The 16,728-nt window shown below is 43.2% G+C and overlaps 1 protein-coding gene and 1 pseudogene across 4 annotated transcripts in view; one reads left to right on the top strand and one right to left on the bottom strand.

The window, feature by feature from the left end:
• The window catches only part of RASSF4 (Ras association domain family member 4), a 418,821-nt gene that overhangs the window by 244,828 nt on the left and 157,265 nt on the right, over window positions 1–16,728 (top strand). For all 4 annotated transcript variants that reach the window (XM_089680018.1, XM_089680016.1, XM_089680020.1 and 1 more), the window contains exon 8: window positions 9,007–9,108. In XM_089680018.1, the coding sequence (XP_089536144.1) occupies window positions 9,007–9,108 (102 nt within the window). The remainder of the gene's footprint in view (window positions 1–9,006; window positions 9,109–16,728) is intronic.
• Window positions 9,789–15,206, bottom strand: LOC149460151 (uncharacterized; annotated as a pseudogene).

Here is a 16,728-nt window from a genome sequence, read left to right on the forward strand (position 1 = left end):
GCCTCAGTCAGCTTACAAAAACCCAGTCCTGCTTCTAACTCTACTCCTGTATTCCCACCAGCTCCTCCAGTTACAGCCCAGTATACTTGGCTATCTACCGCATGTCAGTACCCTGTTCCCACTCGCTGCACCTATCCTGCCTTTAACCCTGTAAAAAAGCCCTCTGTAGCAACTGCTCCCTCTCCTGTTCCATCCTCCAGTTTTTCTCTGTCTCCAGCTGCTCCATTCGTTTGCAGACCTGCGTTTACTTGCAGTGCTCCAGTAGTTAAAACCAGAAAAAAGCGAAAATTCTTTCCAACCAATACCATCCTGCCAGTATCCAAACCGGTGAACCTGCCTTCCGTGACTCAGCCTGAAGCCTCTACTCAGCCGGATGCCTCTCCTCAGCCGGATGCCTCTCCTCAGCCGGATGCCTCTCCTCAGCCTGATGCCTCTCCTCAGCCGGATGCCTCTCCTCAGCCTGATGCCTCTCCTCAGCCTGATGCCTCTCCTCAGCCTGATGCCTCTCCTCAGCCTGATGCCTCTCCTCAGCCTGAAGCCTCTCCTCAGCCTGAAGCCTCTCCTCAGCCTGAAGCCTCTCCTCAGCCTGAAGCCTCTCCTCAGCCTGAAGCCTCTCCTCAGCCTGATGCCTCTCCTCAGCCTGATGCCTCTCCTCAGCCTGATGCCTCTCCTCAGCCTGATGCCTCTCCTCAGCCTGATGCCTCTCCTCAGCCTGAAGCCTCTCCCCAGCCTGAAGCCTCTACTCAGCCTGATGCCTGCATTCAGCCTGATGCCGCTACTCAGCATGATGAACTGATCCAGCCCGACGATCCTATTAGGCCAGTTGACTCGATGCCCGCTGTTGATCCAGATGATCCGGTACCTGATCCAGTGCCCGCTGTCGTGCCAATTGACTCAGAGCCCGCTGTCATACCTGGTGACCCGGTGCCCACTGCCTTGCCAGATGACGCGGTGCCCGCTGGCAAGCCAAATGACCTGATGCCTGGTGACCCAGTGCCCGCTGTCATACCTGGTGACCCGATGCCCGCTGCCTCCACCGCCACCCTTCGCCATGTGCCTCTGTCGTCTGCTCACGCTGCTGACGGTTTCTGCTTTTTAACCGAGGCCTGTGTTTGGCTTCCGAATACTGCTGCATCCACCGCCACCCTGCGCCATGTGTCTCTGTCGTCTGCTCACGCTGCTGACGGCTTCCGCTTTTTAACCTAGGCCTGTGTATGGCTTCAGAATAATGCTGCCTACACTGCCACCCTGCGCCATGTGCCTCTGTCGTCTGCTCACGCTGCTGCCAGGTCCATACTGATTCATGGCCCCCTGTACCGGCTCCTCATGAACGTGGTTCAGCGGGTTTGCATCACTTAACGGCAAATCGTTGACAAACGCTGGGACGTTCAGTGTTGTGCGCATTAAGCCAGACACCAAAGGGCAGCACAGACCTGTTATTACTCGCTCAAGCATGGCTGAACAAAACCAGTCTCTACCACAAATTGGACCCAGACCTGCCCAGGGTCTCGTAAGTAGATTGCACGGAGGAGTAGAGTTCGTTATTGGAATTAACTGTGAGGGACTTTTAAACCTAGGCCTGTGTATGGCCTTCAATTGAAGCTGCTTCTGCTCCGCCACTCTGCCATTGGACTCTTGATAGTCGTCTCCCTACGCTGCTGCTGGGGGGACTTTTTAACATAGGCCTCTGTATGGCCTTCAATTTTAGCTGCTTACGCTCCGCCACTCTGCCATGGGCCCCTGTACCGCCTCCTCATGCTGCTGCCAGGCTCGTAATCTGCCATGGGCCCCCGTACCGACTCCTCATGCTGCTGCCAGGCCCGTAATCTGTCATGGGCCCCTGTACTGCCTCCTCATGCTGCTGCCAGGTCCAGAGTGTGTCATGGGTCCCTGTACGGCCTCCCATTGCTGCTGTCTCCATCGCCACACTCTGCCATGTGCCACTTTCAGGTCTCCTCACACTGCTGGTGGGTTCCATTTTGTCATAGGGTGCTGTATGGCCTCCCATTGCTGCTGCCTCCACCGCCACACTGTGGCTCCACACTCTGGTTTTGGCCCCGTGACTGCCCAAATGAGTGAAGTGTGCGGTGATTCTAAGATCGACGGCACTCATCTGCATGTCATACTGACTGACAGTATTATTTCTCTTCCCCAGCAGACTCCAAGGGCATTTAAATTAAAGGTACAGTGTTCTGCACTAATATAAAGGCTCTCTGAAGCCTAGAAACACCCTTCTTATAAGTTAAATTCGCAGCGAATATATTCGGCTCGAAGCGAATTTATTCGGCGAATTCGGCGAATCAGCCGAACCGAATTTTTGAATAATTCGCTCATCTCTAGTTATGATACACAAAATCTGCATAAAAAAGAGAAGGCTTTCCTAATTCCAGTTGCACCCAAACTCCCTATCTTATATATCCTTCCTAAGATCCACAAAGACCCAATAAAACCACCAGGAAGACCCATAGTTAGTAGGATAGGGTCTTTGTGTACTAAAATAGGGGAATATGTGGATTTCTTCCTGCAACCATTGGTCATACAAACACCTTCCTATCTTCGTGATACTAAGCAGGTACTGAATTTAGTCAGCAATGTCACCATATCACCAGATACATTCCTGGTAACAGTGGATGTTGCTTCATTATATACGAACATTAACCATTCAGATGGTATGGAGGCAGCTAACTTTTATTTGATGCACAATAGCACTTTACCCTTAGTACAAAGAAATGTTATCTTGAATCTCATAGAATTTGCCATGCAACACAACTACTTTTGGTTTAATAAGGCTTATTACTTACAAGTTAGAGGAGTTGCTATGGGGGCCAAGTTTGCCCCCAGCCTAGCTAATTTATTTATGTCTCGCTGGGAAGAAGACCTAGTTTATGCCAGGGACTGGCCTGAATTACTAATGTACAAAAGATATATAGACGATATCTTTCTCCTATGGGAAGGGGATGAGGAGTCACATTAACTTCTTTGGCATGTTAAATAACAATAACCTTAACATTAGCCTGACCTACTCCTATAGCAAACATGACATCAATTTTCTGGATCTGACACTTATGAACATTAATGGTAAAATTGTAACAAAATCTTTCTTTAAAAATACTGATCGCAACAGTTACATCCCCACAGACAGTTGCCATCACCCCACCTGGCTGGCAAACATACCAAAAGACCAGTTCATGAGGATTAGGAGCAACTGTACAGTGTGCAGTTGCGACCATGAATAGGAGTGAAATGCTTCAGGATAATGGTAGACCAACACGATTAAAAGTGTGTCCGTTTATCTCAACTTATTCTGTACAGCACAAGTCCATTAGCAGGATAATTAAAAATAACTGGAGCATTCTAAAGGCGGACCCGGTATTATCTAATATTCTTCCAGAGAGACTGGAAATTATCTTCCGCAAAGCTACTATTAGACATACACTTGCACCCAACATAGTGGATCCTCCTAAAAATATTTCATTGTTCACTGACCTTAAAGGTTGCCACCCCTGTAATAGATGTATTATTTGCAAGTGTAATAACACACGGAGACATAGAATTGATTCTTTTACCCCACATATTACCAGGAAAACATATCAGATTAAGAAGTTTATACCATGTTACAGTAGACACGTTTATTTATTGCAATGCCCTGGCCGCAAACGATATGTAGGCCGGACCACTAGAAGGTTATGAAATCGTTTGGTAATGTATCCAACATTAAAAAAGGATTTAGAGAACACTCTCTATCCAATCATTATTGGATACACCATAATAAGGACCCTTCTTCCCTTAAGTTCACGGGAATCGACATCATTACCCCAAATTGGACTTTTACTACTGGTTCCTGTCACAAGTCTACTCTATATCTGCTGCTGAATTTATTACCCTTTGGATTTATCACATGTACTAATTTAATATATTTTCATATCACCGAACTCTTTTATGCATTATTTACTTTTATTATTGGATATTCATTTATCATATTTATTAATTTATTAGCGTTTCACCTATACTTATATTGAGATATGTTGAAAACATCAACTGTTTCCATGGGGTATACTACTTATCATCTTGCGATACTGGTAAAAGGTGTAAAATAAGTATTTGATCCCCAAGCAAAACGTGACTTAGTACTTGGTGGAGAAATCCTTGTTGGTAAGAACTGAGGTAAGATGTGTAGTTGGTTACCAGGTTTGTACACATCTGTGGAGGGAGTTTGGTGCACTCTTTTTTTACAGATCTTCTCTAAATCCTTAAGGTTTCTTGGCTGTTGCTTGGCAACTGGAAGTTTCAGCTCCCTCCATAAATTTTCGATAGGACTAAGGTCTGGAGACTGGCTAGGCCACTCCATGACCTTAATGTGCTTCTTCTTGAGCCACTCCTTTGCTGCCTTGGCGGTATGTTTTGGGTCATTGTCATGCTGGAAGACCCATCCATGACCCATCTTCAGTTTTCTGGCTGGGGGAAGAATGTTCTCATCCAAGATTTTACAATACATGGCCCCGTTCATTGGTCCTTCATTGTAGTAAAATCAGCCTTTACCTTTAGCAGATAAACGGCCCCAAAGCATAATGTTTTCACCTCCATGTTTGACTGTAGTGATGGTGTTCTTAGGGTCACAGTCAATATTTTTCTTCCTCCAAACACGGCAAGTTGAGTTAATGCCAAAGAGCTCAATTTTGGTCTCATATGACCACAGCACTTTTTCTCAGTCCTTCCCTGAATCATTTACAGTCAGGTCCATAAATATTGGGACATTGACACAATTCTAACATTTTTGGCTCTGTACACCACCACAATGGATTTGAAATAAAACAAACAAGATGTGCTTTAACTGCAGACTGTCAGCTTTAATTTGAGGGTATTTACATCCAAATCAGGTGAACCGTGTAGGAATTACAACAGTTTGCATTTGTGCCTCCCACTTGTTAAGGGACCAAAAGTAATGGGACAATTGGCTTCTCAGCTGTTCCATGGCCAGGTGTGTGTTATTCCCTCATTATCCCAATTACAATGAGCAGATAAAAGGTCCAGAGTTCATTTCAAGTGTGCTATTTGCATTTGGAATCTGTTGCTGTCAACTCTCAAGATGAGATCCAAAGAGCTGTTACTATCAGTGAAGCAAGCCATCATTAGGCTGAAAAAACAAAACAAACCCATCAGAGAGATAGCAAAAACATTAGGCGTGGCCAAAACAACTGTTTGGAACATTCTTAAAAAGAAGGAATGAACCGGTGAGCTCAGCAACACCAAAAGACCCGGAAGACCACGGAAAACAACTGCGGTGGATGAGCGGACCACGGAAAACAACTGTGGTGGATGAGCGAAGAATTCTTTCCCTGGTGAAGAAAACACCCTTCACAACAGTTAGCCAGATCAAGAACACTCTCCAGGAGGTAGGTGTATGTGTGTCAAAGTCAACAATCAAGAGAAGACTTCACCAGAGTGAATACAGACGGTTCACCACAAGATGTAAACCATTGGTGAGCCTCAAAAACAGGAAGGCCAGATTAGAGTTTGCCAAACGACATCTAAAAAAGCCTTCACAGTTCTGGAACAACATCCTATGGACAGATGAGACCAACATCAACTTGTACCCGAGTGATGGGAAGAGAAGAGTATGGAGAAGGAAAGGAACTGCTCATGATCCGAAGCATACCACCTCATCAGTGAAGCATGGTGGTGGTAGTGTCATGGCGTGGGCATGTATGGCTGCCAATGGAATTGCTTCTCTTGTATTTATTGATGATGTGACTGCTGACAAAAGCAGCAGGATGAATTCTGAAGTGTTTCGGGCAATATTATCTGCTCATATTCAGCCAAATGCTTCACAACTCATTGGACGCCGCTTCACAGTGCAGATGGACAATGACCCAAAGCAGACTGCAAAAGCAACCAAAGAGTTTTTTAAGGGAAAGAAGTGGAATGTTATGCAATGGCCAAGTCAATCACCTGACCTGAATCCGATTGAGCATGCATTTCACTTGCTGAAGACAAAACGGAAGGGAAAATGCCCCAAGAACAAGCAGGAACTGAAGACAGTTGCAGTAGAGGCCTGGCAGAGCATCACCAGGGATAAAACCCAGCGTCTGGTGATGTCTATGCGTTCCACACTTCAGGCTGTAATTGACTGCAAAGAATTTGCAACCAAGTATTAAAAAGTGAAAGTTTGATTTATGATTATTATTATGTTCCATTACTTTTGGTCCCTTAACAAGTGGGAGGCACATATGCAAACTGTTATAATTCCTACACCGTTCACCTGATTTGGATGTAAATACCCTCAAATTAAAGCTGACAGTCTGCAGTTAAAGTGAATCTTGTTTGTTTCATTTCAAATCCATTGTGGTGGTGTATAGAGCCAAAAATGTTAGAATTGTGTCGATGTCCCAATATTTATGGACCTGACTGTAGACGTTCATTAGCAAACTTCAGATGGGCCTGTACATGTGCCTTCTTGAGGAAGGGGGACCTTGTGGGAGCTGCAGGATTTCAAACCATGGCGGCATATTGTGTTAGCGATGGGTTTTTTAAACTGTGGTCATAAATGCCTTTAGATCATTCACAAGCTCCTCCTGTGTAGCTCTGGGCTGATCCCTCACTTTTCTCATGATCATCCTTACCACATGAGGCGAAATCTTGCATGGAGCTCCAGATGGAAGGCTATTGATGGTTATTTTGTATTTCTTCTTTCTTGTATTTGCAAATAATCGCTCCAACAGTTGTCTCCTTCTCACCAAGCTTCTTGCTAATGGTCTTGTAGCCCATTCCAGCCTTTTGCAGGTCTAAAATCTTGTCCCCGACGTCCTTTGACTGTGCTTTGGTCTTGCCCATGATGGTGAGGTAGAATGAGATTTTGTAGTCAGGTGTCTTTTATACACATAATGAGTTGTTGTTAGGAGCACCTTCCTAAATTGAGAGGACTAATCTGTGTACCACATGAGCACATACTGTAGCCAGTCTTATACTTATTTTACTTACTGAACTGCAACTCAATTTATAACATGTGTATCATGTTTTCTGGATTTTTGGTTGATATTCTGTCTCTTTCATTTAAAATACACATATGATAAAAATTATAGACCCTTCATTTCTTTGTACATGGGCAAACTTACAAAATCTGTATATTTCTTAGTCTTTGTTTAAATATTTTAAAATGCAACTCCAGGCACAGACACAGGTAACAATAAAAAGTACATTTTCATTAAAATGAGCACAGATTAGAACCTTTTGTCATTATTTTATTGCTGTATGTGTCTACATGAGACAGATTTCCCCTCCTTTTCTTCCAGGTGATAGATGTCAAACATAGCAGAAAGGGAAGAGGATGTTTCTCTATAGTGACACATAATTAAAAATCTGTCAGAATAGTCTCTGTCAGGGACACCTGAGAGAATTTCTATCCTTTCCTTGTGCCATTCAAAAAATGTTTTGCTTAGACTTAGGCTTTATTAACTTTCTTCACTTATGATCCGTTTGTATATATCTGAATAGAAACTTTTAATTGTGGGGTATGTTGAGTTCTGTAATATAGCATTATAGCCAACTGATTTTCTCATATTGCTATTTGTCTGTGTACTTGTACTGATGATGCAGAGGGACCTGTGCATGTCATCTAGCTATAGTAATATATTAATGGTTAAAATTTAAATATAAAACATCACAGGATTACCAGTCCTGGCACCACTCGGCCCCACCTGCCCTGTTCAGTCTAGACTGCTGCCTTTTTTATCATGGAGATTAGATTGCCCTGCTTCCAGACATTTCATTGCAAGCATGTACTGTAATGAAATGAGTACAGCTTCTGACACTGAATCAACTACTTGAGAGAAGCAAGGCAGTTATAGGTAGATATGTGCTTTTTTGTTTTCAGAGATTTTGTTTTCAGAGATTCGGATGTATACAAATCTCCGAATAAACATAGTAACAAATGTCAAGGAATCTAAAAAAAGTTATAATGAAGTTAACACATATATTTTGTTCATTCCTTTTATTTGGATGATGTCACATGATAGTAGTTGAGGCCTTTGGGGAAATTAGTTCAAATTCCAAATTCATTTGAACATTCAGATTTGGATAACAAATGGATCTGAATTTAATTACATTTGTTAATTCGGATGAATATGACGCCACTCGATATTGTCCAATCAGCTTATGCCATTTCTCTTGTTGGGTTGGACTAGCATCCAAAAATATTGAATCCTTCTGATTCAAATCTGTCCAATTCGATAATATATTGAATATATATAGCAATCTTACAAAATAACTGTAATATTTTTCGAATCCACCTGGACCAATGAATATACAAAACGAATGCCGAAGATACGAAATGATTTTGAAAAAGGAATCCGTTCAACATAACGAATTTGAGGAACCAAAATTCCTCCATGAACAAATGTATCCAAAACGGGACTAAAGGAAAAATATCCAGAGTGCACATGTCTAGTTATAAAACCTGGTTAGAAATCTGAAAGCTGCCATTAGAGACTTTTTGAAGTTAAAAATGCAATGGTTGTCACCCCTTCTTTACAATTTACAGAATTGTTGACCTAAATTGTACATAAGTATCAGGTGCCGGAAGCTAAATTAGATATAATTGTTCCAGGTCAGCAGACTCACCAGTTAGTGAATTAATGTTAAGGACTGATGTCCATGAAAATGTTTTTCATCTGAGCTGCTTTTCTTTCCCATAGAATTCAGAGGCAAATCAAAGCAACTTCTAAGGAGGGCAGTCCTGAAGCATGAACCATCAAAACCTGTCAGATGCTGCAGCTATCACGTGTCTATCCACACAGTGTTCTTTTTAATGTTTGTTATCATACTATACTATGTACTATGCTACATTTAGAATCATGGTGTAAAAAGGCTGCCCATCTCCATTTCTTTTTCCTTGACAGAAGACTGCGTGTACATAAAAGTGCTACAACAATATATCCATTTATATATAATAAAACAAGTGGTATTGTGAGAAGAGGTCAAATTACAGATTTCCGCTTTGTTTCCTTTCAGACTTCTGTGTTTACTCCAGCGTACAGTTCAGTGACAAATGTTCGTGTCACCAGCACAATGAACACATCCCAGGTTTTAAACCTGCTGCTTAAAAAATTCAGGGTAAGCATGAAGAAAAATTAAGTAAGAAAATTAGTTTATAGTTTATTTAGTTAATTTAATCAACCCCTATATTCCCTGCATGCTCATCACAAGTTTGTTCTATATGTAAAACAATATAAAAAAAAAAACACATAAAGGTGCATTTTTTCTGCTTATATCTAAAAGAAATTCATGTTATTATCATTAGCAACCAATCAGACTCTAGCTACTATTGAAATCCAAAATAAAAAGTACACAAGTCCAAAATAAAAAATAAAGGTCCCGTGCGGTTCTGTGCACTCCAGTTCTGGCAACCCATTAATTTCAATGAATTGCCAAACATATTGGAATGTGGACAAAGTAGTGCAAGCACTACTTTTTCAGATCACACCACACCAAACCGTGGACAGTGAGCCGGAAAGAAATACCAAAAGAAAAAGGCTGTGGTAGGGGAAGATATCTACAATCATAGTGGAGTGAAGTTAGAGAAGGAAAAGCTCAAAGTATTCAATGAAGATTTGACATATGCCCGTAAAAAGAATTTAAATAAATTTGAGACATATATCAGTGTTAAAAATGTATGAACCTTGAACATAAAAAAGTATGTTCTAAGTAATCTAACTGTAGAGAGAGTAAGAAATCCAGAGGTAATATACACTGGTTTGAAAAATAAATCAATCTTTAACCCTCAATCCCAACCTTTAACAGATAATAGGTTTGTTGAAGTATTTATAAATATCGTCATCGATGATTTGAAGAAATTGAAGGTCTAAAAAGAAGCAAATCCTAGAGATATTCAGAGAGGAATTTTCAAACCTAAAGAAGGATGGGATATTATAAGAGAAGCAGACAAGGCAGGAGGAGGGGAGGGGATTGTGATGCTGAAAAAGGACTACATTTCTTAGATGGATTGATTATTAAGTGATAAAACAGAAAATGAGATTGAATATGAATCCCACTCTGGAATATAAGAAAGATAAAATAATTGGTTAAGAAAGGGAGAACGGAGCAAAGTGAAGATAAAAAGGAGGTGGAACATTTGGTTCCTTCTGCATGTCATATTCCGTTCATATACTATCTCCCCAAAATACACAAAAATAAGGAAAAACTTCCAGGCAGACCCATTGTGAATGGGATTGGATTGATTGGTTCGTGATTAGGAGAATGTAAAAATTTCTTTAATCAACCATTGGTTCAGGAGACAGAAGCGTATTTACATACATAGTTAGTCTGGTTGAAAAAAGACAAGTTCATCTAATTCAACCATTAAAAAGGTAAAAAAATTTATACAATCCCATATACATAATCATATACCCACACCTGATCCAGAGGAACCCCAAGCAAAGCATGATCCAGCAGTGAAAAAATCCTTCCTGATCCCCCAAGAGGCAATCAGATATTTTGTGTATTAACTTTATCTATAAATGTTAGTATCCAGTTATATTATGTGTATCTAAGAAAAAATCCAGGCCTTTTTTTAAAGCAATCTACTTGAAATGGCCAGAACCAGATCTTGAGGGAGTCTATTCCACATTTTCACTGCTCTTTTGTGAAAAAGCTTTTCTGTATTTGGAGATTACATTTCTTTTCCTCCAGACGGAAAGGGCCCCTTGGCCTCTGTGATGACCTTAAAGTGAACAACTCTACAACAAATTCACTATATGGACCAGCTATGTATTTATACATGTTGATTATTTACCTTTTAATCTCCTCTTCACAAGAGATAATAAATTCAGTACCTCTAATCTTTCCTCTTAGTTGAGCTCCTCCATGCCTCTTATTAGTTTGGTTGCCCTTCTCTGTACTTTCTCCAGTTCCTCAATATCGTTTTTGCAAATTGCATATTCTAGATGAGGTCTTACTAATGATTTGTACCGGGGCAAAATGATATCTCTCTCTCTGGAGTCTATACCTCTCTTAATACTCTCTGGATTTTGCTCACTTTAGAAACCACAGCTTGGCATTGCATGCCATTATTAAGCTTGTGATCTACCAGATCCCCCAGATCCTTCTCCACCATTGATTCCCCCAGTTGTACCCCCCCTGTATGTGTGATGCATTCAAATTCTTAACCCCCAAGTTTATAACTTTACATTTATCAACATTAAACCTCATGCCAGATAGTTGCCCAATTAAAAAGAGCATTGAGGTCGGCTTATAAGTTGGAGATATCTTGTAAGGATGTTATTCCTTATTACTTATTGCATAGCTGCGCGTCATCTGCAAACACTGAAACAGACTCTATAAAATTTTATAAATACATTATATTGCCAAAACTATTGGGACAACCCTCCAAATCATTGGATTCAGGTTTTCCAATCACCTCCATGGCCACAGGTGTGTAAAATGAAGCACCTAAGCATGCAGACTGCTGATACAAACATTTGTGAAAGAGTGGCTCGCTCTCAGGAGCTCAATGAATTCAAGCGTTGTACCGTGATAGGTTGCCACCTGTGCAATAAGTCCATCTGTGAAATTTCCTTGCTACTAAATATTTCACGGTAAACTGTTAATGGTAATATAACAAAGTGGAAGTAACTGGGAACAACAGTAACTTAGCAATGAGGTGGTAGGCCATGAACAGAGTGACATGTGACAGTGCGGGGTCAGCGCATGCTGAAGCAAACCGTGCACAGAAGTCACCAACTGTCTGCAGAGTCAATAGCTAAAGACCTCCGAACTTCATGTGGCCTTCAGATTAGCACATCAGTGCATATAGTGCTTCATGGAATGGGTTTCCATGGCCGAGCAGCTGCATCCAAAGCTGACATCACCAAGTGCAATGTGAAGCATCGGATACAGTGGTGTAAAGCACACCGCCACTCAACTCTAGAGTAGTGGAGACGTGTTCTCTGGAGTGACGAATCACACTTCTCTGGCAATCTGACTGACATGTCTGGGTTTGGTGGTTGCCAGGAGAATGGTACTTGCCTGACTGCATTGTGCCAAGCATAAAGTTTGGTGAAGGAGGGATTAGGAAGTGGGGTTGTTTTTCAGGGGTTGGGCTTGACCCCTTAGTTCTAGTGACGGGAATTCTTAAGGCATCAGCATACCAAGACATTTTGGACAATTTCATGCTCCCAACTTTGTGGGAACAGTTTGGGGATTGCCCTTTTTTGTTTCAACATGACTACGCAACAGTATACAAAGCAAGACATGGATGAGCGAGTTTGGGGTGGAGGAACTTGACTGGCCTGCAGAGTCCTGACCTGAACTTGAAAGAACACCTAGATAAATTAGAGCGGAGACTGCGAGCCAGGCCTTCCTTCTTGTCCAACATCAGTGCCTGACCTCACAAATGCTCTTCTTGAAGAATGGTCAAACATTCCTATAAACACACTTTTAAACCTTGTGGACAGTCTTCCCAGAAGAGTTGAAGATGTTATAGCTGTAAAGGGCAGGCCAACTTAATACTGAACCCTACGGACTAAGACTGGGATGCCAATAAAGTTCATATGCGTGTAAAGGCAGGCATCCCATTACTTTTGGCAATATAGTGTATGTTAAAATGTAAGGGTCCCAACACTGTACCTTGGGGTACACCACTAACAACCCCAGACCATTCAGAGTATGAATAATTAACCGCTACTCTCTGCATACGGTCTTTTAGCCAGTTGTCTATCCATTTACAAACAAAGTTTTCCAATCTTGTAGACTTTACCTTACACATTAGCCATGTGTGGGGAACTGTGTCAAACTCTTTTGCAAAATTCAAGAATACCACGTCCACAGCCACTCCTTTGTCTAACATTTTGCTACCTCATAAAAAGAAATTAGATTTATTTGACAACTACTGACTTTCATGATTTCATGCTGTCTGTTGCTTAAAATATATTTATCCAGCAAGAACTCATCTATGTGGTCTTTAGTTAAACACACCAGTATCTTCCCAACTATAGAAGTTAAACTAACAGGTCTTTGTAAAGACTTTGACCCCTTTTTAAATATAGGCACCATGGCCCTATGCCAATCCAGTGGTACTGTGCCAGTCATTAGAGTCCCTAAAAATTAGAAACAATAACAGTGAAATGACAGAGCTAAATTTTTTAGGACCAGTGGGTGTATGCCATCTGGTCCAGGTGCTTTATTCACTTTTATTCAGTCTAAATATTTCTGGACCATATCAATTTTGAGCCATTGTGGATCATTTGTGAGATACTAAACATGGCTTGTGGATCTTAAAGGGTTTGAAAGTCCAGAGTCAGTGCATCCTTGCACCTGCTGATGTCAATTCTTTGTATACTATAATTGACCATCGGGATGTAATGGAAGCCCTCAACTGGGCATTAGACAAATATTCTACATTTTGAGACATGCAAAAAAGATTAGGAGAAACTTAGCCTTTTTCCCTAGTCATAATTACTTATTGTATCAAAATAGGTTTTAAAAACAGAATAGAGGTATTGCGATGGGGGCTAAGTTTGACCCAAGTATAGCAAACCTTTTTATGTCTAAATGGGAGGCTAAGCATGTTGTTATGAACCACCTAGCGGGTCCCCTAGCAGTCCACAGGACAGGATTCCCCAGGGCGCGGAGTCTAAGCCCCAGTCTGCTTGTTCACCAGAGCCCCTGATGGTGGGGATGGGCTTGGAGCAGACAAGGACCAGGTCGCGACCCCTGAGTACCCCCGTCTGTGGCAGCGGGACCCGCCAGAGGTATATGCAGGTAGAGAGCCTGATGTGAAGAGGTGGAAGACTGGATCCGAGCGGGATGGATGGATGGCAGAGTAGTAAGCGTGGTCAACGAGCAGGGTCAGTAACAGTGGGATCAGCGTTGTACAAGGCGGCAGGCGGAAGAATAGTCAGGTCACTTGCAGGGGTCGGCAACAGGAGTTCAGATCAGGTATGGAATATGCAGAAGAGAAGTCAGACTAGCCAGGGGATCAGAGCAGGAGAAGTCAGCGGAGGTCAGGTTCAGGCAGGGTCAGCAACAAATCTTAGGATCACAGGAACACAGGAACACAGAGAAAAGACCATACAGCAATGGGTGTTAGTGCAGGGCAGGTTTAATTAGTGCGCCCTGCCCTGCTATTGGTGCCGGGCGAGCGATCGCGAGTCCATCAGATCGGATGGATCGGTGCTCCGCGCATGCGCGGAGTCACTTGCCGCCGCGATCCCTGACATTGCCCCCCCCCACGGGCATCCTCCGGATGCCCAACCGGTTTCTCCTCCGTGGGTGGTTGCGATAGAACTCCCGAACCAGTCTATGGACATTTTGGGCCGGTTCCCACGAATTCTCTTCAGGGCCATAGCCCTTCCACTTGATTAGGAACTGTGTCTGACTGCCTCTTTTCCTGCAATCGATGATTGCCTCAACCTCGAATTCTTCTTGTTCGTTAATGGTTATAGGCTCTGGAGGCCTGGACCTTTGGTCCAGGAAGGGATCTGGCGTTGCTGGCTTCAGTAACGACACATGAAACACTGGGTGAATCTTGAAGTTTGCTGGGAGTGCCAGCTCATATGCCACCTCATTGATCCTCCGTTTCACCCGGAATGGGCCCATAAATTTTGGTCTCGATTTCTTCGAGGGGCAAGACATCCTCAAATTGGTAGTAGCTAGCCAAACCTGGTCTCCTGGTTGCAAGCTCAATTCACCTCTTCTTTTCCTGTCGAAGGCCCTCTTACTGTCTTCTTGGGCCTTCGACATGGCTTCTTGAAGTACCTTGTTATTGGTGGAAAAAAAATCTAGCATGTTCTGTGTAGCCGGGACCGGCTTTCCGGAATTAGGTCAGGTAAAAATGTGGGGTGAAACCCGTAATTAGCGAAGAAGGGGGATTGCCCCGTAGCAGAATGCTTCGCGTTATCATACGCGAACTCCGCTAATGGCAAGAGTGCCAGCCAGTCGTCTTGGAGGAAAGACGTGTAACATCGCAAGTACTGTTCCAGCGTCTGGTTTGTCCTTTCTGTCTGCCCATTCGTCTGAGGGTGGTAGGCCGATGAAAGGGACAGCTTGATTCCCAGAACCTCGCATAATGCTTTCCAGACCTTTGACGTAAATTGGACCCCTCCATCCGAGACAATGTTTTCTGGCACACCATGGAGTTTCACTACTTCCTTCACGAAAATCTGTGCTGTTTCCATAGCTGAGGGTGTATTTTTTAGCGGCAGGAAATGGGCCATCTTCGACAACCGATCTATAATTATGAAAATCACCGAATGATCTTGAGATAGTGGGAGCTCCACTATAAAATCCATTGAGATCATCTGCCATGGCCGATCCGGTATAGGCAATGGTCGTAGTAGACCTCAGGCCTTATTTCTGGTGGGCTTGTTTCTCTGACACGTGGCGCAGGTTCTCACATATAGTTCACAGTCTTTCGCCATGTTTGGCCACCAGAACGTCCGCTGGAGTAACTCTAGAGTCTTCGCGTTTCCAAAATGACCTGCTAGAGGATGATCATGGCAGTGCCCCAGTACTAAGGTTCGGATCTCCTCAGGTACAATGATTCGCCCTTCTTTCCAACAGAGACCCTCCTTAATCTGTAGAGATACCCCAGGTGGGCTTGGCATTCCTATGGATGCGGTTTGAAGCCTGGAGCATAGCTCTGACTGGAGAGCGAGGAATTTTCCTGTGCACAGGATGGTGTCTGGTCGAGGAACTTCTTCTGGGTCTTCAAACATACGTGAGAGAGCGTCTGGCTTTGTATTCTTGGACCCGGGTCGGTACGTGATGTGGAACGCGAATCTGGCGAAGAAGAGTGCCCATCTTGTTGACGTGATTCTTGTGGTCAGTAAATATCAAGATTGGATGTAGGGCCCCTTCCAGTAGATACCTCCACTCCTCCAGCACTATCTTGATAGCCAGAAGCTCCCGGTCGCCAATATCATAATTTCTCTCTGCAGACGTCAACTTCCTAGAGAAAAATGCTACCGGGTGCATAATTTCCTTGGTACCCTTCTGTTGGGACAGGATGGCCCCAACTGCGTTCTCCGAAGCGTCCACTTCCAAAATGTACGGCAGGGAGGAGTCAGGATGGCTAAGGATAGGGGCAGTAGTAAACAGTTTCTTCAACGTCTCAAATGCTGCTTGAGCCTCGGGCGTCCACCGAAAACGGGTTCCCTGTTTGGTGAGCTGCGTAATGGGAGACACGAGGCCTGAAAAGTTCTTAATGATAATGAACTTTCGGTAGAAATTGGCAAATCCTATAAAGCGTTGTATGCCCTTCTTGTCTGTGGGTACTGGCCATTCTAAGATTGCCGAGACCTTCTGGGGATCCATCGCAACCCCCGTGGTGGAGATGATCAACCCCAAAAATGCAATGCTGTGCTGCTCGAAGCTGCATTTGTCAGCTTTCGCATACAGCCCATGTTGGCGTAAACGTTCAACCACCTTTCTGACATGACCCCTATGGTCTTCCAGAGAAGGGGAAAAAATCAAGATGTCATCCAGGTATACTACCACAAAAACGTCCAGATAATCTCGGAATATGTCATTGATGAAATGCTGAAATGTGGCTGGGGCATTGCACAATCCGAAGGGCATGACAAGATATTCAAAGTGCCCGAATCTTGTGCGGAATGCAGTCTTCCACTCGTCCCCCTCTCTGATGTGCACCAAGTTATATGCGCCCCTCAAATCTAACTTGGTAAATATGGCTGCCGTCTTTAACCTTTGGAACAGCTCCGGGACCAAAGGGAGGGG

Source organism: Staurois parvus, unplaced genomic scaffold (assembly GCF_062004578.1).
Source record: "Staurois parvus isolate SC_StPar_1 unplaced genomic scaffold, SC_StPar_1.0 ptg000234l, whole genome shotgun sequence".
NCBI classification, from domain to species: Eukaryota; Metazoa; Chordata; class Amphibia; order Anura; family Ranidae; genus Staurois; species Staurois parvus.